General features: G+C 50.8%; 1 protein-coding gene across 2 annotated transcripts in view; it reads right to left on the reverse strand.

Annotated features, from left to right (window-relative positions):
• The window catches only part of SH3BP5 (SH3 domain binding protein 5), a 69710-nt gene that overhangs the window by 27580 nt on the left and 23916 nt on the right, over nt 1-18214 (reverse strand). For both annotated transcript variants that reach the window (XM_040636827.1, XM_040636826.1), the window contains exon 3: nt 17117-17245. In XM_040636827.1, the coding sequence (XP_040492761.1) occupies nt 17117-17245 (129 nt within the window). The remainder of the gene's footprint in view (nt 1-17116; nt 17246-18214) is intronic.

An 18214-nucleotide genomic window follows, 5' to 3' on the forward strand; every position in this document is an offset into this window, starting at 1 on the left:
ACAGCCAGAAACCGCAGTGTCCCCTTTCTGCATAGTGCATGGAATTTCTATGACCTCAACAGCAGCATCGCCAGTGACCCAGGAAGCCTTAGAAGAGCAGGGACTGTGTTACTGAACTTTTTAATTCCCAAAACCTAGCCTAGTGGCCCATGACTGCAGTTGTTTAAGAAATATGTATTTAATTAAGGTACCAAGCTAGGGTACAAATGATAAGCCACAAACAACTCCCTTGTGGTCAATCTTTTAATGCTCCATGTGATGTTTTTTCTTCTGTGGCTCACACAATCAGATTAATGTCTCTCTGGGCACAATTATCCTTGGAAATGCCCATTTACGTGATGTGAAAACTCACTTGAATAATGACCTGTCTACACAAAATTGTGTGGTGTGAATCCCATTCTCTCAAGATCTAAATAACCCCTCTTCCAGGAACTCCACCGTGCCTCCTTCCGGCTAAAAGATCCATAACCCAGGTCCCAGTGGGTCTTCAGAAAATGTGTTCCTGGGTGAAATTTTACTCCCTCTGAATTCACAGGACCAAGTTTCTATACTTTTTTCACCCCTCTGCCACATTATAAGATAGTGGATGTGGAAAAACACTGAAAACTGCCCGACATTTGAACATTGTCTCCTGACATGTCTCTTGAATCATTCTGCTCTTCACTTGGTCTTCTTGACAAGATTACAAACTCCCTGAAGACAGCGGCCACGATCTGTACATCTGGGTGTCACTACCACCAGGACAGTGAAGAATGCGCACTTAGAAACAGGGACAATTCCAAGCCCTCCATGAGCCAAAGACCTTGGCTGGCCCTTGCCACCTTCCCTGAGTTCCAGGCTTCCCTGGGTCACAGGGTACAGCCAGAGGAACAGCCGAGACACTGAAATGTCAAACCCCCTCCTCCAGCCCATCTTCTGCCTCTGGGGCGGCATGACTTGGCTTAACTTCTACCTGCAATAAGATCTCCCAAGGAATTCAAGGTCAGGGGGATGCAGACGAAAAGCAGGGCTTCGCATAAATAAGAGTTAGCACAACATAGCTCCCTGCTTAGCTCAGGATATGTACAAGCTGGGGGGTCAGCTGCGAGACAAGGCAAAGCTGTCCACGCGGCCACGGCCGGCAGACCCCGCAGGAGCAGGCTGTCCGGAAGAGTAGCCCCTCTGGCCACTGGAGCCCGTGCCACTTCAAGTCACCTAGGAATCTCTGGAAAAGACAGGAATGGCCTTGTGACAGGGCCTCAGCAGCAGCTGGGCGCCCGGCTCAGGGAGGCAAGGGCAGCACCCGCCGGCATGGCAGGGGCGCTCCGAGGGAGCCAGGGCTCTGCAAACCCCCTCTTTCCCACCCGGTATTGCCAAGCAAAGCTGCTCGGAGGACTCAGGACCTCTCCCAGCTCTAACGGGTCAGGAACAAATTGCAGCCAATAAAACTAAGAAAGAAAAAGGATAAGACACCCAATGGAAGGATCCAAACGTCCCAGAGCCAAGACGATTATGCCTTAAGCCTGTGTAACTCAGTCCCAAGCATCCCTCCTTCCATCAAGCATTCATTTCACCTTTACTGCGGCCCGTGAAGATCTGCAAAAGGATAAGGAGCAATTTCTGTCCTCAAGGAGCTCGGGTTTCCAGGGCAGGGTTCTTAGCCCTTGGTGTAGCGGTTAGGAGCACAAACTTGGAACTCAGAGGGCCTGGGTCAAATCTTGGCCAGGCTACTCCCTGGCTGGGTCACCCCAAGCACTTTAATTCTCTGTGCCTCAGTTTCCTCATCTGCTAAACGCAGACAACACAGAAGCGACCTCGTGGGGTTGCTCTGAGGAGCGAGCTAACACATGCAAAGTGCTTAACCAGGCACACAGTAGGCACACAGAAGTGCCAGCTCTTCCACGAGCAAGCAGTAACGAGCATTATTCGCTCATAGTTATTTACCCACGGGACATGGGTGACCTTGAAGGGAAGCTGATGAATACCTTGGGATTATGCTACGATTTATGCACCCACTCGCCCAGGTTTTCGGAGGATGATGTCTGTAGCTTTCATCAAATTCTCCAAGAGGCAAAGCTGAAGGAAAGCTCGGTGAGGCGGGGGGACCGCAGGGCAAGAGCAGGAGTTACACTGACCCGTGCCCTCGCTTTAACCAGGCAGAGGGTGAGAGCCAAGTAGCGCTGCCCAAGAGAACTCTCTGCAATGACAGAAATGTTCTCTACGTGCGCTGTCCCAAAATAGTAGCCATCAGCCACGTGTGGCTACTGGGCATTTGACACTGTGGCTAGGGAGACTGAAGAATTGAACTTTTAGTTTTATTGATTTTAGGACTTGGTCCTCAAGTAGCCACATGTGGCTAATGGCTGCCATTTTGAACATCACAGAGCTAGTCAGGGCGGGGAGGGAAACATCGCAGGCAGAGAACAGAATGGGCAACAATGCAAAAACACTCCATGATGTACCCAGCACGTGGGAGGGGGTGGCAGTGGGGCGAGGGAGGGGGCGCACAGGGGCGCAGCACAGAGAACACAGGGGCCAGAGGATGAGCGCCAGGCCAGACGGAAAAGCCCTGTGCGCTGCGCTCAGATCTGGGCCTGACGCTGGACACAGATGTGTGGTATGGGTCAGCGTTCTCCAGAGAAACAAGAGCCAAAAGGACGCACACTCAGGTGTACCTCATTCAAGAGTGCTTCACTTTACTGCACGTCAAAGATACTGCATTTTTTACAAACTGAAGGTTTGTGCCAACCATGCATGAAGCAAGTCTATGGGCGCCATTTTCCCACAGCATCTCCTCACTCCATGACTTTGTCACATTTTGGTAATTTTCACCAATATTTCAAACATTTTCATAATTATTATATTGAATTGCTACAATCTCATGATCAAACTTGAATGGGTGAGGAGTTGCTTCTTAGGGATGAGCAAAGAAAGTGGTTTCTTGAGATGGAATCTACTCCTGGTGAGGATGCTGGGAACATGGCTGAAATGACGACAAAGGATTTGGAGTATCTCATAAACTTAGTTGATAAAACAGCGGCAGGGTTTGAGAGAATCCACTCCAATTTAGAAACAAGTTCTCCTGTGGGTAAAATGCTATCAAACAGCATCGCATGCTGCAGAGAAACTGTTCATGAAAGAAACTGTCAATCAATGTGGCAGACTTCACTGTTGTCTTATTTTAAGAAATTGCCCCAGCCACCCCAGCCTTCAGCAACCACCACCCTGATCAGTCAGCAGCCACCAGCATCGAGGCAAGACCCTCGCCGAGCAAAAAGATGACGACTCACTGAAAGCTCAGATGATAGTGAGCACTGTTTTGTTTTGTTTTTAGCAATAACGTATTTTTAAATTACAGCACATACCTTCTCAGACATAATGCTATTGCACACTTAACAGACTACGATATACGGCAAGCAGTTTTTATCTGCAGCGGGAAACAAAAACTTTCATTTGACTTGCGTTATTGCAACATTCGCTTTATTGCAATGGTCTGGAACCAAATCTGCAATATCTCCAAGGTATGTCTGTTTATAGAGAAAGAGATTTCTGTTAAGGAATCAGCTCATGTCATCAGGGCTGGCAAGTCCAAAATCTGCAAAGGTGGGCCAATAGGCCAGACTCAGAGAACTGCTGATACTTCAAGTCCAAAGGCCATGTGCTACAGAATTCTCTCTTGGGGGCACCTGGGGGCTCAGTCAGTTGAGTGTCCAGCTCTTGGTTTCGGTTTAGGCAGGTCATGATCTCAGGGTCCTGACTTCGAGCCCCATGTCAAGCTCTACGCTCACCAGGGAGTCTGCTTAAGATTCTCTCTCTCTCTCCCTCTACCCCTCCTCCCACTCACTTGCTCTCTCTCAGATAAAGAAAGAAATCTTACATTGGGGCGCCTGGGTGGCACAGCGGTTAAGCGTCTGCCTTCGGCTCAGGGCGTGATCCCGGCGTTCTGGGATCGAGCCCCACATCGGGCTCCTCGGCTATGAGCCTGCTTCTTCCTCTCCCACTCCCCCTGCTTGTGTTCCCTCTCTCGCTGGCTGTCTCTGTCAAATAAATAGGTAAAATCTTTAAAAAAAAAAAAAAATGCTCTCTTGTTCAGAGGAGGTCAGTCTTTTGTTCCATTCAGGCCTTCAAATGACTGTGGGCAATCTGCGTTACTCAGATCCCACGGTTTAAATGTAAGTCTCATCCGATAAATGCCCTCACCGAAACAGTCAGAATAACGTCTGACCACGCACCCGGGCACTGTGCGACCCAGCTACGTTAACACACAAAATTAACCATCACGTGCCTTAAAGTTTCTGGAGAACTATCAGCAGAACTGATTCTGGCAAGATTCAGTTGGGAGGCGGGGGGGGGGGGCCAGGTGGGGGAAAGGCACTAGAAGGCAGGAATGTCAATGGAAAGGCTATTCAATCATCCAGGTCAGACGTCAGGGCCTCTACAGAGAGGGTGGAAGTGGGAAATGAGTCATTTAATTAGCATTTGTTAAAAGAAAATATGAATGGATTCTGTGACTTGACAAAACACACACAACACAATTACACCTTCATGGGAAGCTACGATTTCCTCCTAGGTCTCCCACACAATATAAAGGACAGGAAGTTTCTCCACACACCATAAAGGGAGGGAAGTGACATAGCAGAGAGAAATAGGGTTTACTACACTTCCCTACTCTGAGGAGTCCTTGGCCTACTCTGTGGGTCACACCTGCCCACTCCTAACTCCTTCCAACCCAGAGCCTTTCTAGAAGGTAGGTAAACCACAGCCCAGACATGGCACAGTTATCTGCCTCCCAATATCTACCCTCCCCTCCATCCTTAGAAACAACCCTGCTAGTGAAAAAAAACTCTAAGCCAAGCCACCCGTGCAGCTACCCATGACTATGTGACTAGGTTCTAGCAATGAAATGGAAGCAGAGTGTTGTCTGAGAATTCCAAGTAGACTCTTCAAAACAGAAGGGGCCTATGTTCCTTCCACATTCCTCTTTCATCCCTTCTGTTTGGAAATGCAGATGTGATGGCTGGAGCTCCTGGAGCTATCTTGGACCATGAGGTGGCTTTGAGGCTGGAGCTCATAGGACTGAGCAATACATAGGTCATTGGGTCTCAGATGACCATGGAGTCACAGCACCAGCCTACACTAGACTGCCTACTTCAGGTCTTCTTCCAGGTGAGAGAACGTATCTTAGTGTGTGTAGGCCACTGTTTTTGAGTCCTTGGTTGCTTGCAACCAAATGCAATTCCTGGTTGATATAAGAGGAAGCCATTATTTTATGCATAAGGCAATGTAAATTTTGGAATTTCAGGCTGTAGAACTTAGGTGCTGGGATGAGGCTAGACAGAGGAAGAATGGACAGACCTCAATATAGCGCCTTCATCTTATGATTTCTTTCCAACTGCTCTTCAAGAACCCACTACAGATGCCTTCAACCACCTTGACTGAGTGCCCAGGTTGGTATAAAAACAGACCTCCCCATCTCCTCTGTGTAAAGAGAATCTTCACTTAGTTGGCCTGACGCTGAGATCAACAGACTTAAATTCAAAGAATGAGAGAACCTCAGGAGATTGATACACCATGACTTTTAGAAATAAAAAAAGGCCCAGCATCTTTTCTACACTATGGAGCTTTGCCAAAGGGCTGGGGAATGCGCTTGAGGCTGGTAATGAACTGATGAACAAATGGTATCCTCATTTTACTTCCATTCAACCCCCTTCTTCAAAGTGAAGTATACAAAGCGAGGCTTCCTAAAAATAGCTGATCATTGCCCTAAGTGCAGGCAAGAGGCCCTCTTTCCCCCGGGAGCATGTAAGCTCCCTGGTGCCTGGCGAAGTCTGAAATTGAAAACTAAATAAACAAACCTGAGTAAATGATCAAAGTAACTCATAAAGACACTCAAGAATGGGGGGAAGGGGAGAAGTTCAAGGGAGGCAGATGCCAGGTGGTGCCCGGATAAGTCAGGGCAAAGAGTGGCCGAGGGACCCACATTCGGGAAGATCCTTCAGAAGAGACCTTGTTCATGCGGCCTGTCCACAGAGCCCTTCAGAGTTCTCTCTGGAGCCGACTGGCTCTTAGCCACCAAGATGGTAAGGCTGGGGGGCAGTGATCATAGACTCAACCATTTCAGGGCATCAGTTGAGGGTCTGATCTTAGGCGTCACGAGATCAAGCCCGGCATCAGGCTCCACACTCAGTGTAGAGTCTGCTTGAGATTCTCTCCCCTCCCCTCTGCTCCTCCCCTGCTTGTGCTCTCTAAAATAAATAAATAAAATCTTTTAAAAAAAAAACAAAACAAAACATTTCTTCCTTGAAACACTAGGCTTCGGAGCGTAGAACTGTAGCGTGAGATGCTGAACCTGCTCAGCTGTACTGAGTACTCCTACAGACTCACTCGCTTGCACCTGCCCAAGGCTGCAGGCTAAGGAACGGCACCGCGGGCCCAGAATCCTTCCCTCCACAACAGCACATGCTATGGATTCGGGAACCTGAGAGGGGGTGGCTGACTCCAAAACAACGTTGTCCATCTGGCTGATGACTCAACACAGCTCCCCTCCTTTGTAGGGCTGCTAGATTTGACAAATAAAAATATAGGACTCCCAGTTAAATTTGAATTTCAGGTGCACGGCAATTGTTTTTGTTTTACGTAAGTCCCAAATATCACGAGAGATCTTAAAAAAAAAAAAGAAAAGATCGGAAATTCAAATTTCACTGAACATCCTGTATTCCATCTGCTGTCTCTGCTTCTGCTTTACACCCCACAGGACATCCCACCACACAGACAGGAACACCTGGCTACCGCCTGAACTTCCCTGTACTTCCCTCTGGAGAATGGGTGTGGTTCCTTCACACACCTTTGAGCAGCTACTGCTGGGCCACAAACACGGAGCTGGGAATCCACATTCCATTATGGGAAGCAGAGTATCCCAAGACAGGGGAAGGTTTCTAAAGCAGAACTGCTCAAAGGTCCAGAGTCCGTAAATATCTAAGCCTTATCACACATCTACTGCTTAGTGTGAATAAGGCCATCCGATTCTTCAGGGTAGATGTGCGCAGAAGGAAAGGGGGAGAATATGAAGTCACCCTGGGACGGCAGGGAAGGGGGAAACGGAAGAGAAAAGAAGGAAAGCAGGGTGGGCAGAGGGTGGATCCCCAAGGTGAGGAAAGGGAACAGAAAGGTAAGCCAAAAGTGCTCAAGAGAAATACCACCACCTGTCTGGGACCAAACCTGGCTACCGACAGCATGAAAAGGCCAACCCGTGTTGACAACACTCATGGCAAAAATACATCCCACACTTGGATTTTCTTCAGCTGAGAAATCGGTCACCCTGCCACTCCTTCCAGGAAACATGGGTGGTTTCCAGAGGGGGAAGGAGGGGACGATCCTTAATAACACAATCATTTTATAAAGAAGACGGAAGGAGAGAAAAGAGACACATCCGAGGAGCCTCATGGTTTCAGACACAGTACAAAACTCCACATGCCCCACTAACTGCTAAACTGCCGTGACAAACCGCCTCCGTGGGCTTCAGGCAGCACGCTGCCCCCCAGGCGGCACTTTCCGGGCATCAGCCATGCCCCACTGAAAGGCAAAGGGGACAAGGGACAGGGAACCACCCCTGACAAAACCCCCACTTACAAGTTAATGGGGGGTAATACCTCCAGCTTCACACTGCTTGGCTGACACCCTGTTGCAACCAGTCTCCACTGCTGGCCAGGCAGGAAAGGGTCAAAGCAAGTGGCCCACTGCACCGCCGAAGAGAAAACCTCAAGATCAGCAACACTCGTGCTCCAGCCCCAGCGGAGGGTGCCTATTGCGGAGCCAGCCAAGCAGGGGTGCGGAGACTCCAGCAAGGCCAGCCCTGCCAACTTCAGCCTCAAGACCTCCCCTGGGGCAGGAGCCTTTGACCTGGGTCAGAAGCTGCCACAGACCCTCCCCCCTCCACTGAGCCCATCTTGGTCAAGCAGCTAGGCTTCCAAAATGCAGCTGCTTCTTTGCCAGGACCTCCAAGCAAGACCGCAAGGCAGGATACAGTCTTACAGGCGAGGAAGAGTTAACAGCCTGGTCCCCTCTCTTGCTGTAAATCAGCAGGGCCTCTGCTCTGGGACAGGTGCCCCATCACTCACCGCCTGCCCTTACCATGGGCTGTGGGGATGACGCGGTTCCCAGGAACTGGCCTGGGGCCACCCAGTGGGAACACGATCAGGGCCGTGGGGAAGGACGTCACTGACCCAGACCTCCTCACCCGAGTCCCAAGTGAGAGCTGCCACCCAGGGAGGCCGGGGGCCCATTGGAAATGAAAGTGACCGGGAAGAAGGGAGGCACGATGAAGTTGCGCTCGAGTCCCAGGAGAGCCAGGAGGGTGTGCCACGAGGGGAAGGAGTTTCAAAGGGCCCCAGAATGCTTGCAACAAGAGCCTCACTGTTACCCCAGGGCAGAAGAGGCAGGGAAACAACGGCACAGATGAGCTCATCTTCCTTTGAACCCTCCACATCCGTTACTGCTCCAACCTGCCCCTACGATGTGTCCGTGTGCAGTTCAGGCTTTCCGATAGTCAGGCAACGCCTCGGAAGGGGTAAGCACCGGGCGGCAGCCAGAACCAGGTAGACGGGGGTTCAAATCTCTGCTCGGCTCCGCTCCTCACGAGGTGGGTGCTCTGGGGTGCCGCTTCGCCTCCCCGAGCCTCACTCAGTACCCCTCCGTCTGACCACGACAGTAATGCCACCTTCAAGTTTGCTGAGCGGACACAAGAGAATGTACATGAGGGACCTACGACTCTACAGGCCAGGGACCTAGTAGATCCTCGGTACGTAAGGATGTGGAGCCCCCTGAATAACTCAACCTCTCCAAACGTCACTCTCCAGCCCTGCAGAACTTTAAAAAAGTACCTCCCTCCTGCATGTGAAGCATTTAGAAAAGTGCCTGGTACACAAAGACTGCTCAAATTCCTCTCCTCTCCCTCCTTCCCTCCATCCTGAGTCTCTGACTCCGTTCTCGCCACACACACACTCCCAGCAAACTGTCACCTCCATGTTGACTCCCAGCTCCCCACCTCCAACCGGCCCTGCGTCCTGGCCGGTGACATTCCCACTGCAGCCCTCACCATCACAGCTTTAACATTCAGGGGGGTGAGCTCACCGCCTTCTCCCAAAGCTGGGTCCCCACTGTCCACTTCCTCCTGGCATTCAGGCTCTTCAGGTCAAAACCCCGGAGTTCCCTGTGACTCATTCTTGACCGCTGGTTAACCACTAAGACTGTTAAAGCTTCCCTTCACACACTCTCAGATTAAGCCACGACACCAGAGGGTTTATGCAAAGGCCCAAGTAATGGGCTTTGGCCTCCCAGACCAGCTTCCTCATCTGTACTACGCGGACACACAGGAAAGATAAATGACACGCCCCCCCCCCCCCCACAGGGCAGTACACATGGTGCCCTAACACAGCTAGATCTCAAAAAATGGTGCCACCATTAATGTAAGACATGATATTTTGCGTCCATGTCTAGTTGCCATCTCAAACAGTGTAACTCCCCACACGTAAGAGCCCACGGTGGCTGCTGCAGCTGCTCGGCCCAGTCTGGAAGCCAGGCCGAGGCTGTTGGGTACTCCCTCAGCAGGCCACCATTCCTTCCCCACTCGGGCCTCCAGCTCCCATAAGGCTCCCTTTGCACAGCCCTCGAGCCGACACACTTACCCCAGGTTATGTCCACACGGCTTCTCCCTCAGATCTCAGCTCTTTCGTCTTTTCTACCCTGACTCTCTCTCGCACATGGGGGCTCCGGTGTGCCTTTCTGCCCAGACTTCCCCACACTCCCACCCCCTAGAGTGACCTCACCCCACTGGTTTCTTCCACACGAGGTCTACACCTGGGCCGTGTGGTTCAGTTCTCTAACAAATGAGCCTCCCCCATGGGTGAGTACAAATGGTCCCATTATTCACGGATTCTGTATTTGCAAATCTGCCTACTCGCTAAAACTGATTTATAACCCCCAAATCAATATTTACAGCACTTGCAGGGTCTGGACACACACAGAGTAGCCGAACAGTTCGGTCCCTCCGCATGCGCGTTCCCAGCTGCCCCCTAACGAGGCGACACTCTGCCTTCTTGCTGCAGCTCTCACGCTGTAAACAACTGTCCGCCCCGGTCTACTTCGTGCCATACTTCTCACATTTTTGTGTTTTGTCGGATTCAGCTGTTTAAATTGGCCCCCAAGCCTAGTGCTGAAGTGCTGGCTAGTGTTCGTAAGTGCAAGAAGGCTACGATGTATGTGCCTTCTGGAAAATATGTGTTTCACATAAGCTTCACTCAGGCGTGAGTCACGGCGCCGTTGGCCCTGAGTGTAATGTTAACGAATCAACAACGCGGTACCTCCAGAAAAAGGAAGAGGAAATCTGCAGATCCCTACAAGTGGCCGCTCCAGTAAGTGCTGAAGTCAAGTCCCTCGTGCGTGAGGAAGCTACAGAAAAGTGGCTAATCTGGGGACTCCGTTTGGTATCAAAGCACGGGAGATCATGACCAATTAAAACAGCACAGTGGGCAGCACTGTGTGATGCTGAGAGCCAAGTAAATTTACGATCACGTCCCTCAGGGTCAGGAAAATGCTCGGACCTCCTGGGCTAGTGAGTGTTTCATTATAAGGAAGTACTGTATATAATTAGTTACTTGTAAGAAATAAATATTAAATTAGGTGTCCTTGTATTTTTTTAAGATTTATTTATTTATTTGAGAGAGAGAAAGCATGCACACAGCAGGGACAGGGAGAGAGAATCTCAAGCAGGCTCCACGCTGGGAATGGAGCTTGACCCAGGGCTCGATCTCACGACCCTGAGATCACAACCTGAGCCGAAATCAAGAATCTGTCACTTAACCGACTGAGCCACCTAAATAAGGTGCCCCTAAATAAGGTGTCTTTAAAGACAAACATACATGAAAGAAGGTTAGGTATGGATCAGTTGATGAAAATGTGACCAGAGGCTCTCAGGACCCTGACCCTCTACTTCCCTCAGGAGCAATGCCTCAGGCGGATGTCTAATTCAGCATTGGTAGTGCCTGTGGCAAACATAACTGTCATGAATGATGACAACGGACCGTTTACCTATGCCTTAGAATCACCTCGCTCGTATGTGCCGACGGGGCTCCTGGAGGAGACTGACCACATTTCATGCTCCACAATGGCCAGCACAGACACAGGCGGATGCTGAGAAAACACTCTTTTATTCGCCCATCCACTAGCCCACTGTTATCCAGAGTTTCGCTCTAGTTCTCAAAAGGGCGGGGGATGGAACTCACACTTTAAGTCAGATCAGCAACAAAGATTCTACTTTTGCCCAAAACACCACACCCCACCCCATATACTTTATGAGACTGAGAGTGGAATGCCAGCTCCACAGTTAGGCCCTTTGTTCTGTTCTGTTCTTTTTTTTTTTTTTTTTTTTAAGATTTTTATTTATTTATTTGAGAGAGGCAGCGAGAGAGGGAACACAAGCAGGGGGAGTAGGAGAGGGAGAAGCAGGCTTCCCACTGAGCAGGGAGCCGGATGCAGGACTTCATCCCAGGACCCTGGGATCATGACCTAAGCCGAAGGCATACGCTTAAAGACTGAGCCACCCAGGCGCCCCCCTTTGTTCTGTTCTGTCCCTAAAACCAGGTCCTGACAATCGGTAGGAACCCAGTAAATATCTGTTGAGTCAAAGACAATGATAAATTCGAAGGAAAAAAAATACTCAACAAGAGAGTAATAACCCATCCCTGACATATACTTGAGTTTAAGTCCCAACTTTGTGGACACTAGCCCTCTCCTTCTCCACTTACGGAGGGTCTTCCGCAAAACAAAACAAAACAAAACCCAACATCCAGAATTTCCCAACAAAGAAAGACTACAACCCTCTCTGCTCCTCTGTGATTAACAGAAGAATTCAAGGGATTATCTGATGCACTTGACCTGCTTCATTTCATGGGAAACAGGACTCTCCATCATTCAAGGCCCTCCCCACATTGTCTGTTAGGGCTTAGAGCGCGTGCCCTCAGTGAAAAAGTCAATCAGATACACCCCTCCCCATCATTTTTGATCCTCTGGCACACTTTACCCCCACAAGCGACTCGACTCGGTAGTTACTCAGGTGCCCGGGTCACCCTCCTGTCCTCAAATTCTTGACATTTTACATATCTCCTCTCGGCCAGCACAGGACTGCTTCTGCCATCCCGCGGTTTCTAGCATGGTGGTCTTTTGTTTTTAAGGCCCCAGATTCACCATAGAGACACAATATTTGAGAGCAAGCTACATCTGGAATAATAACGTAGATTCTTTTTCTTTGATCCAGATGCTTTACATGTACTGGTTTCATCTCCGTGGTTAAGCTGCGAAAATGACTAGAATACTTTGCGGGTGCTTTGCGGTAGAGTTTCTTTCCCCCCCACCTCTTCAGTTTGGACTGACGTACTCTACCCAACAATACGTTAGTCAATGTGATGCAGGCAGAGGCTTGAAAAGGGCTTGTCCTTTTCGTTCCTGAAATCCCACACCGTGTGAAGAAGCCCTAGCTGGTCCAGTCACCCGGGACGCCTTCGCTGACCGCCAGCCAAGTGCCTGACAGATGAAGCCAGCCCAGATCAGCAAGCCCCCAGACAACCCACCAGCTGATTACATATGCATGACGTCAGCCACGCCTGAGATCAGAAAAGCTGCCCAACAAAATCATGAGCTAGGTAAGTGTTTCAGACCACTAAGTTTGGGGTGGTTTGTGTCCCCAGCAAAAGCTAACGTACACAGCTCCATCTTACAGATGAAGAAACTGAGGCACAGAGACTCAGCAACCCACCAAAGTCCCACGGCTATTAAATGGTAAGTTGGGGTTCAAAGCCAATAGGTCTGGCTCAGAGGCCAGGCTTTGCCAGGTGTCCTACAGCTAAGCTAGTCCACGAGCTCCAAATGTCTTCCCACTGGCCTCCTTCCTCAAAGGAGCTTACAGGTGTGGGCCACGGACTTACATGGCCCCGCAAACACACGACGGGCGACGTCCAGCACTGAATAACCCTCACAATTTTGCATTTCTGTTGCTCTTCAGGTTTGCAAAGTCTTCTGACGCATTGCAACCACGTAAAAACAAAGAGTTGCCCAATGTTCATTGATGGATGAATGAACAAAACGCAGTGTATCCATACAGCAGAATATTACTCAGTCTTAAAAAGGAATGAAATGTTAACACATGCTACAACACGGACGAACCCTGAAGAAGTCAGGCAAAGAGAAATAAGCCGGCCACAGAAGGACAAATACTGCATGATTCCATTTATATCGGGTACTTATTCATAGGGACATAAAGTAGAACCATCACGGGCAGGGGGCTGGAAGGAATGGGGTGCTGATGTCTAGTAAGGACGGAGCTGCAGTTTGGGAAGATGAAAAGTTCTGGAGATGGATGGTGGGGGGGCCCACAATATATGTGTACTTAATCCTGCTGGATTACATGCTTCCAAATGGCTCAAATGGTAAAATGTATGTTTTACTTTCCACACCTCTTTAAAAAATAAGCATGGGGAGTGGCGGGCTAAAAATGCAAGCCCAGGGTCACTGCTAGACGGGTTAGAGCCCAGGGAGCAAAGCAGCTGTTCCCCCCCCCCGGCGGATGTCCCCCGAGACACACTGAAGGCCACACGGGCTGACAGATATGTCAAAGCAGCCTTACAAACAAGCTCCAGCTCAAGGACAAAACCCCTCAAATCCATCAAAGCCAGTTCCCTGCCCCCACCCCAGCTGGGCATGGGGGGCTGGGTTCTACCTCCTCTTGTCAGAATTTGGGCTGGATTTTCACCACCACAGGACTGAATCTGACTCGGTCCTGATCTGCCATGACATCTGGAATAAAGTTAATGCAAATTTTTGATAAGCAAACAGAAGTTCTACAGGCCCAACAATTATAAACCTTTGTAAACTCTTTCTGGAAAACCAAGCTCTTTAAGTCTCCTCTCCATTGGGACTCTGGATGGATGGACAGGGGCATTCGGTCAGTATAAAGCCACCACTACAGGATAATCTCTTATACAAAAAATAATAATAGATACACATCAAATATTAACGGAATACAAGGGGACTTATTTTCTTCATTTCGTTTATTTTCCAAATTTTCTACAACAACAAGTTGTTTCATGGAGCTGAAACCTAAGCTCGTGCCGGGAGTCTGCAGACAGACACACGTGACCTCACTGAAATCCTACAGACAACCTCGCAAGAGAGCCAGGGCTGCTCCCGCAACCATCCCCGTCACATAGGCGAGGACGCGGAGGCTCCGGGACCGCAGCGCCTCATGATACAACTTGAAGCAGACGCTCTGAAGGCATCTCTCAGACACCGTCCCTGCTGTACGCAGCCAGAGGGTCCGTAAATACAGAAAGGAAGGGGGTGGGGATAAGAAAGAGGAAGAAAACAGGAAGCCCCACTTGGCAGCCGCTGGAGGGGCGCCCCACACCCTTCAGCATCGGGAAGGTCAGAGGATGTGGGGGCACAGACTCACCACCTGGCCCGAGCCCAGGCAGCCCACCATGTGCGCAGATGAAATGTGACATCCGCGCCTGGCCTCAGCCTTTGAGCGTCCTTCCAGTTCCTCGGCTACAGACCAACAAGGCCCCTTGGGGCTGAGGGGCAGGGGTCACTCGGGGCCATCCCTGCCCTTATTCTTCCTGCCCCACCTGCAAGAAGGCAGGGGTTCCCTTAACAATCATCTTGGCCTCTGCTAGCTGACAGTGAGTCAGTCACCCCCAGGGTCTGGGTATGATCTCGAGACCTGATGACTCAGGGGCTCACCCACAGAACTCCACAGCTGACACAATCACTGTCCTCACCAGCCAAGAGAAGGCATGAGAGGAAGGAGCAATGCCGTAGTTCGCAGGTGCCCAGCAGCGGGACCCTGCCAACCCAGCTCCTTCCCACCTCTTTCCCCATCAAAGAGGACTTGGGTACAGAAGAGAAGAGAGTGGTGTGAAATCTTTCCCAGATGTGTCACAGACAACTGGGGACCTACCCAGCATATGAGATTTAAATGAACCCAAACCAGACAAAGCTGGATTTGCCAGCCGTGTTCCTACCCCTCTGCTCACGTGGCCATGAGCAGATAAGTTGGTAGTCAAGGGGCAACAGAGGAAACGCTCAGAATGCCAAGGGCGGGCCAGGAGGAGCATGGACTCTGCTGGTGACCCGCCAACTCATCGTTCACGCTCCTGTTCAGGCATTCCTCGAGGAGCCGCACTACTACAAACAAGTCAACAAGAACCACTCAGCCGGACAGAGTGCCGCGGGGAAATGGCAAATCAAGGAACGAGGGATGGGGGTGCTGGAGATGGCGAGTGGCAGTTATACCAATGGTAGCCCAGGAAGGCCTTGTTGATACAGTGACATTGGAACAGAAACCCAAAGACAAGGGAGTGGACCATGCAAATTCTAGAGCTGAGACAATGAAAAGCAGAGGGACCAGGAAGTTCAAAGACTCTGAGGTAGGAGCACATGTGACATGAGTACAGCCAAGGTGGATGCCTCCCACCAGCGGGGGCCAGTACCTGATGGACCAACCTCCCCCAGCCCCTAAACCACAAACATCCCCTTAGCCATCTCTGTGCCGAAACCCAAGCTCTGAGGACCAGGGGGCGAAACGTCTGCCACAACTCCAAGGGCCTGTTTTAATAGACTACTCTTAATCGTCCCGAGGCACGGGCATGTGGATGGTTTTAACAGATATTTGTGGGTCCAAGAGAGACAGAGGGCAATAAATTCAAGCACTGAAGACTTTCAGAAAGAGATTTCACAACCTCCTCAGTATTCATCTGTGCTTACATTAAGTTATCAGAAATTTCCCCTCCAACCTAACCCGAACCCTTCATGCTGCAATTTTATGTCAAGAATACTACTCTGGGCTACCTGGCAGTGGTGGGGGGGTGGGGGGTGGTGGACAACAACACATCCCCAACTTGGGGTGCACCTGAAAGACTGCTGGGACACAAGCACTTTTGAGAGACAGTACCTCAGGGTTCTGGAGCTTCTGGAGACTGGCCAGCGCATTTTGAGAAGGGCTTCATCTCCCTGGAAAGCTAGAGGACTGGGCGGGGCCCAGAGGAAGGTAGAAAGCGGGGGTGGCTGCTCAGAGCTTGTCGCAGACCAATGAGTAATTGGCACTTTGATGCTGTACAACCCAGTTCAGCTGGCCACGGAGGGAGGCAGGGCTCAGGCAGCCATTCTGTCTAGGAATAAGGTGACTTATCTGGCAGGTTCCATACAGAAAGCTCAGCTCAGGGTTCACAGTGTGAAACCCAAAAACATAGCTTGGTTCTTGGTCGAACCACCAAAGCATCAAGGGGATCCCCTGAAGAGAAACTGGAGGGGTGCCTGGAGGCAGGGCAAAGGGGAAGAATGCCCAACTCTTGGCCCCTGACCCTCAAATGGGTCTGAGCTGTACACGTTCCTCCATTTCTGGGGACTCATCTCCCAAGGGTTCACCCGCCCACGATCTCCCCTTCCACGTCCAACGACCTGCCTGTGCACACAGTAGGTGCTCAAATACCTGTTGCTCACACTTTCTGGCCAGTAGAGACCACAGCTTCCATCACATAAACACACACCAGGGACAGGACCCACACTCTGGACTCACTGCTTAGGCCTGCTTCGGGGGGCGAGTCACACTGAAGAGACACGGGACTGGGGAGCCAGAGTGGGCGGCGGTATGTGAAAGTCCTCCCCCCCCCCGGGGGCCTGCTGAGTGTTGGGGGCTCTTTTCCTCCCCCCACCCCGGGACCTGGCTATCAGAGGCTGGGAGGGGCCACACCACATCTGTGAAGCCAGAACCAGGTCCCGCGCCGCACAAGACGGCCCAGCTGCCTGGGGAGTGGATCTGGGCACCACCTCGGCGTCCAGGCGGCACCCACTCACAGGGCCATCCAAACGCCAGCACCCATGCTCTGTTAGTAGCCTCGAGAGCTGGAATGGAGCAGCTTGTGGGGGGAGGGAAAAATAAGAGGCTGTCTTCAAATGCAGCTGTTTACAAAGTCACGGTCGTTCTGCCTCCCAGGGGACTCGGGCTTCTACCCTTCGGCGGAGTCACGCAAGTCAGAAGGTTTGGGGCAGCAGGCAGGGGCAGGGCAGCCGGTCTGCGGGGCTCCCTTACCTGCCTCGCCACCCTCCGCGCCTCCCAGTAGGGCTTCGAGTCCTCCACGGCTTTGCCAATTTTCTTCACCAATTCGTCCAGCTTCACCGTTGCTTCCACCAGAACAGAGCGGAACTTCTGACGGGCGTCCTGCACCAAGGAGAAAACAAGGAAATAGTTCAGGCTTGAGAAGGAATCCGTGAAAATCCACTTTCCCTAACCAAAAGCACCAAGGAGGGCCTGCACACAACCTACAGGCCCTGAAATTCATACTTTTACAAGACAGTATCTAAAGCAGCACCGTCTGAAACGTTCTGGAATACTGGGAATGTTCTATCACTTGTACTGTCCAGTATGGTAATCACTGGCCAAATGTGGCTATCGAGCACTTAAAATTGGCTAACGAGACTGAGGACATGTGTTTCTAAATTATTTAATTAACTATATTTAGATTTTAAAAATAAGTATGGCTAGTGACTACGAAGGTAGACAACTCAGGTTGTTTTTTTAAGATGTTTTTATTTATTTGACACAGAGAGAGAGCGTGCGCGCACAAGTTGGGGAGGGGCAGAGGGATGAGAATGGTACCGGTGCCACGGAACCCAGCGGCAGAGAACCTCGCCAGGCCAGGTAAGGCGGGGGAGTCTTGTGGAAAACAGCCAGAGGGGTAACATCTACACAGAAGCCAGAAGCGTGAATGGTCACTTGTGGTGGGGGGAGAGGAAACACCTAGCCCTGCGCAGAGGAGCACATTCAGCAGAAAGGGGAGAGAGAGGCTTGGGGTTTCCGAAAAAACCCAAACGAAACTAGAAGTCTGGAATGTGGAGAATGGCAAGAGATAAGGGTGGCTACCCACGCTGGAGACAGCCAGAGCAACCCGATAAGAGTCTGGAAGGGAGGAACAGGCAGGAGGGCTGTTCTAGGCTTAACCATACTGTGAAAGTCAACAAACCCAGATCCACGGACTTCACGGGGAAGAAATAAAATTAAAAAGAAAGATTTTAGTGCAATGTCTAGGAAGACCTATTGGAAGGTTGATCACAGACCCTACACCCCTCTACTCCTTTTCCCTCCAGCATTTGCGTGACACAGCCACAGGGCGCGGCTGGGGGGGGGGGG

This window comes from Ursus maritimus, unplaced genomic scaffold, assembly GCF_017311325.1.
Source record: "Ursus maritimus isolate PB19 unplaced genomic scaffold, ASM1731132v1 scaffold_20, whole genome shotgun sequence".
In the NCBI taxonomy this organism is placed as follows: domain Eukaryota; kingdom Metazoa; phylum Chordata; class Mammalia; order Carnivora; family Ursidae; genus Ursus; species Ursus maritimus.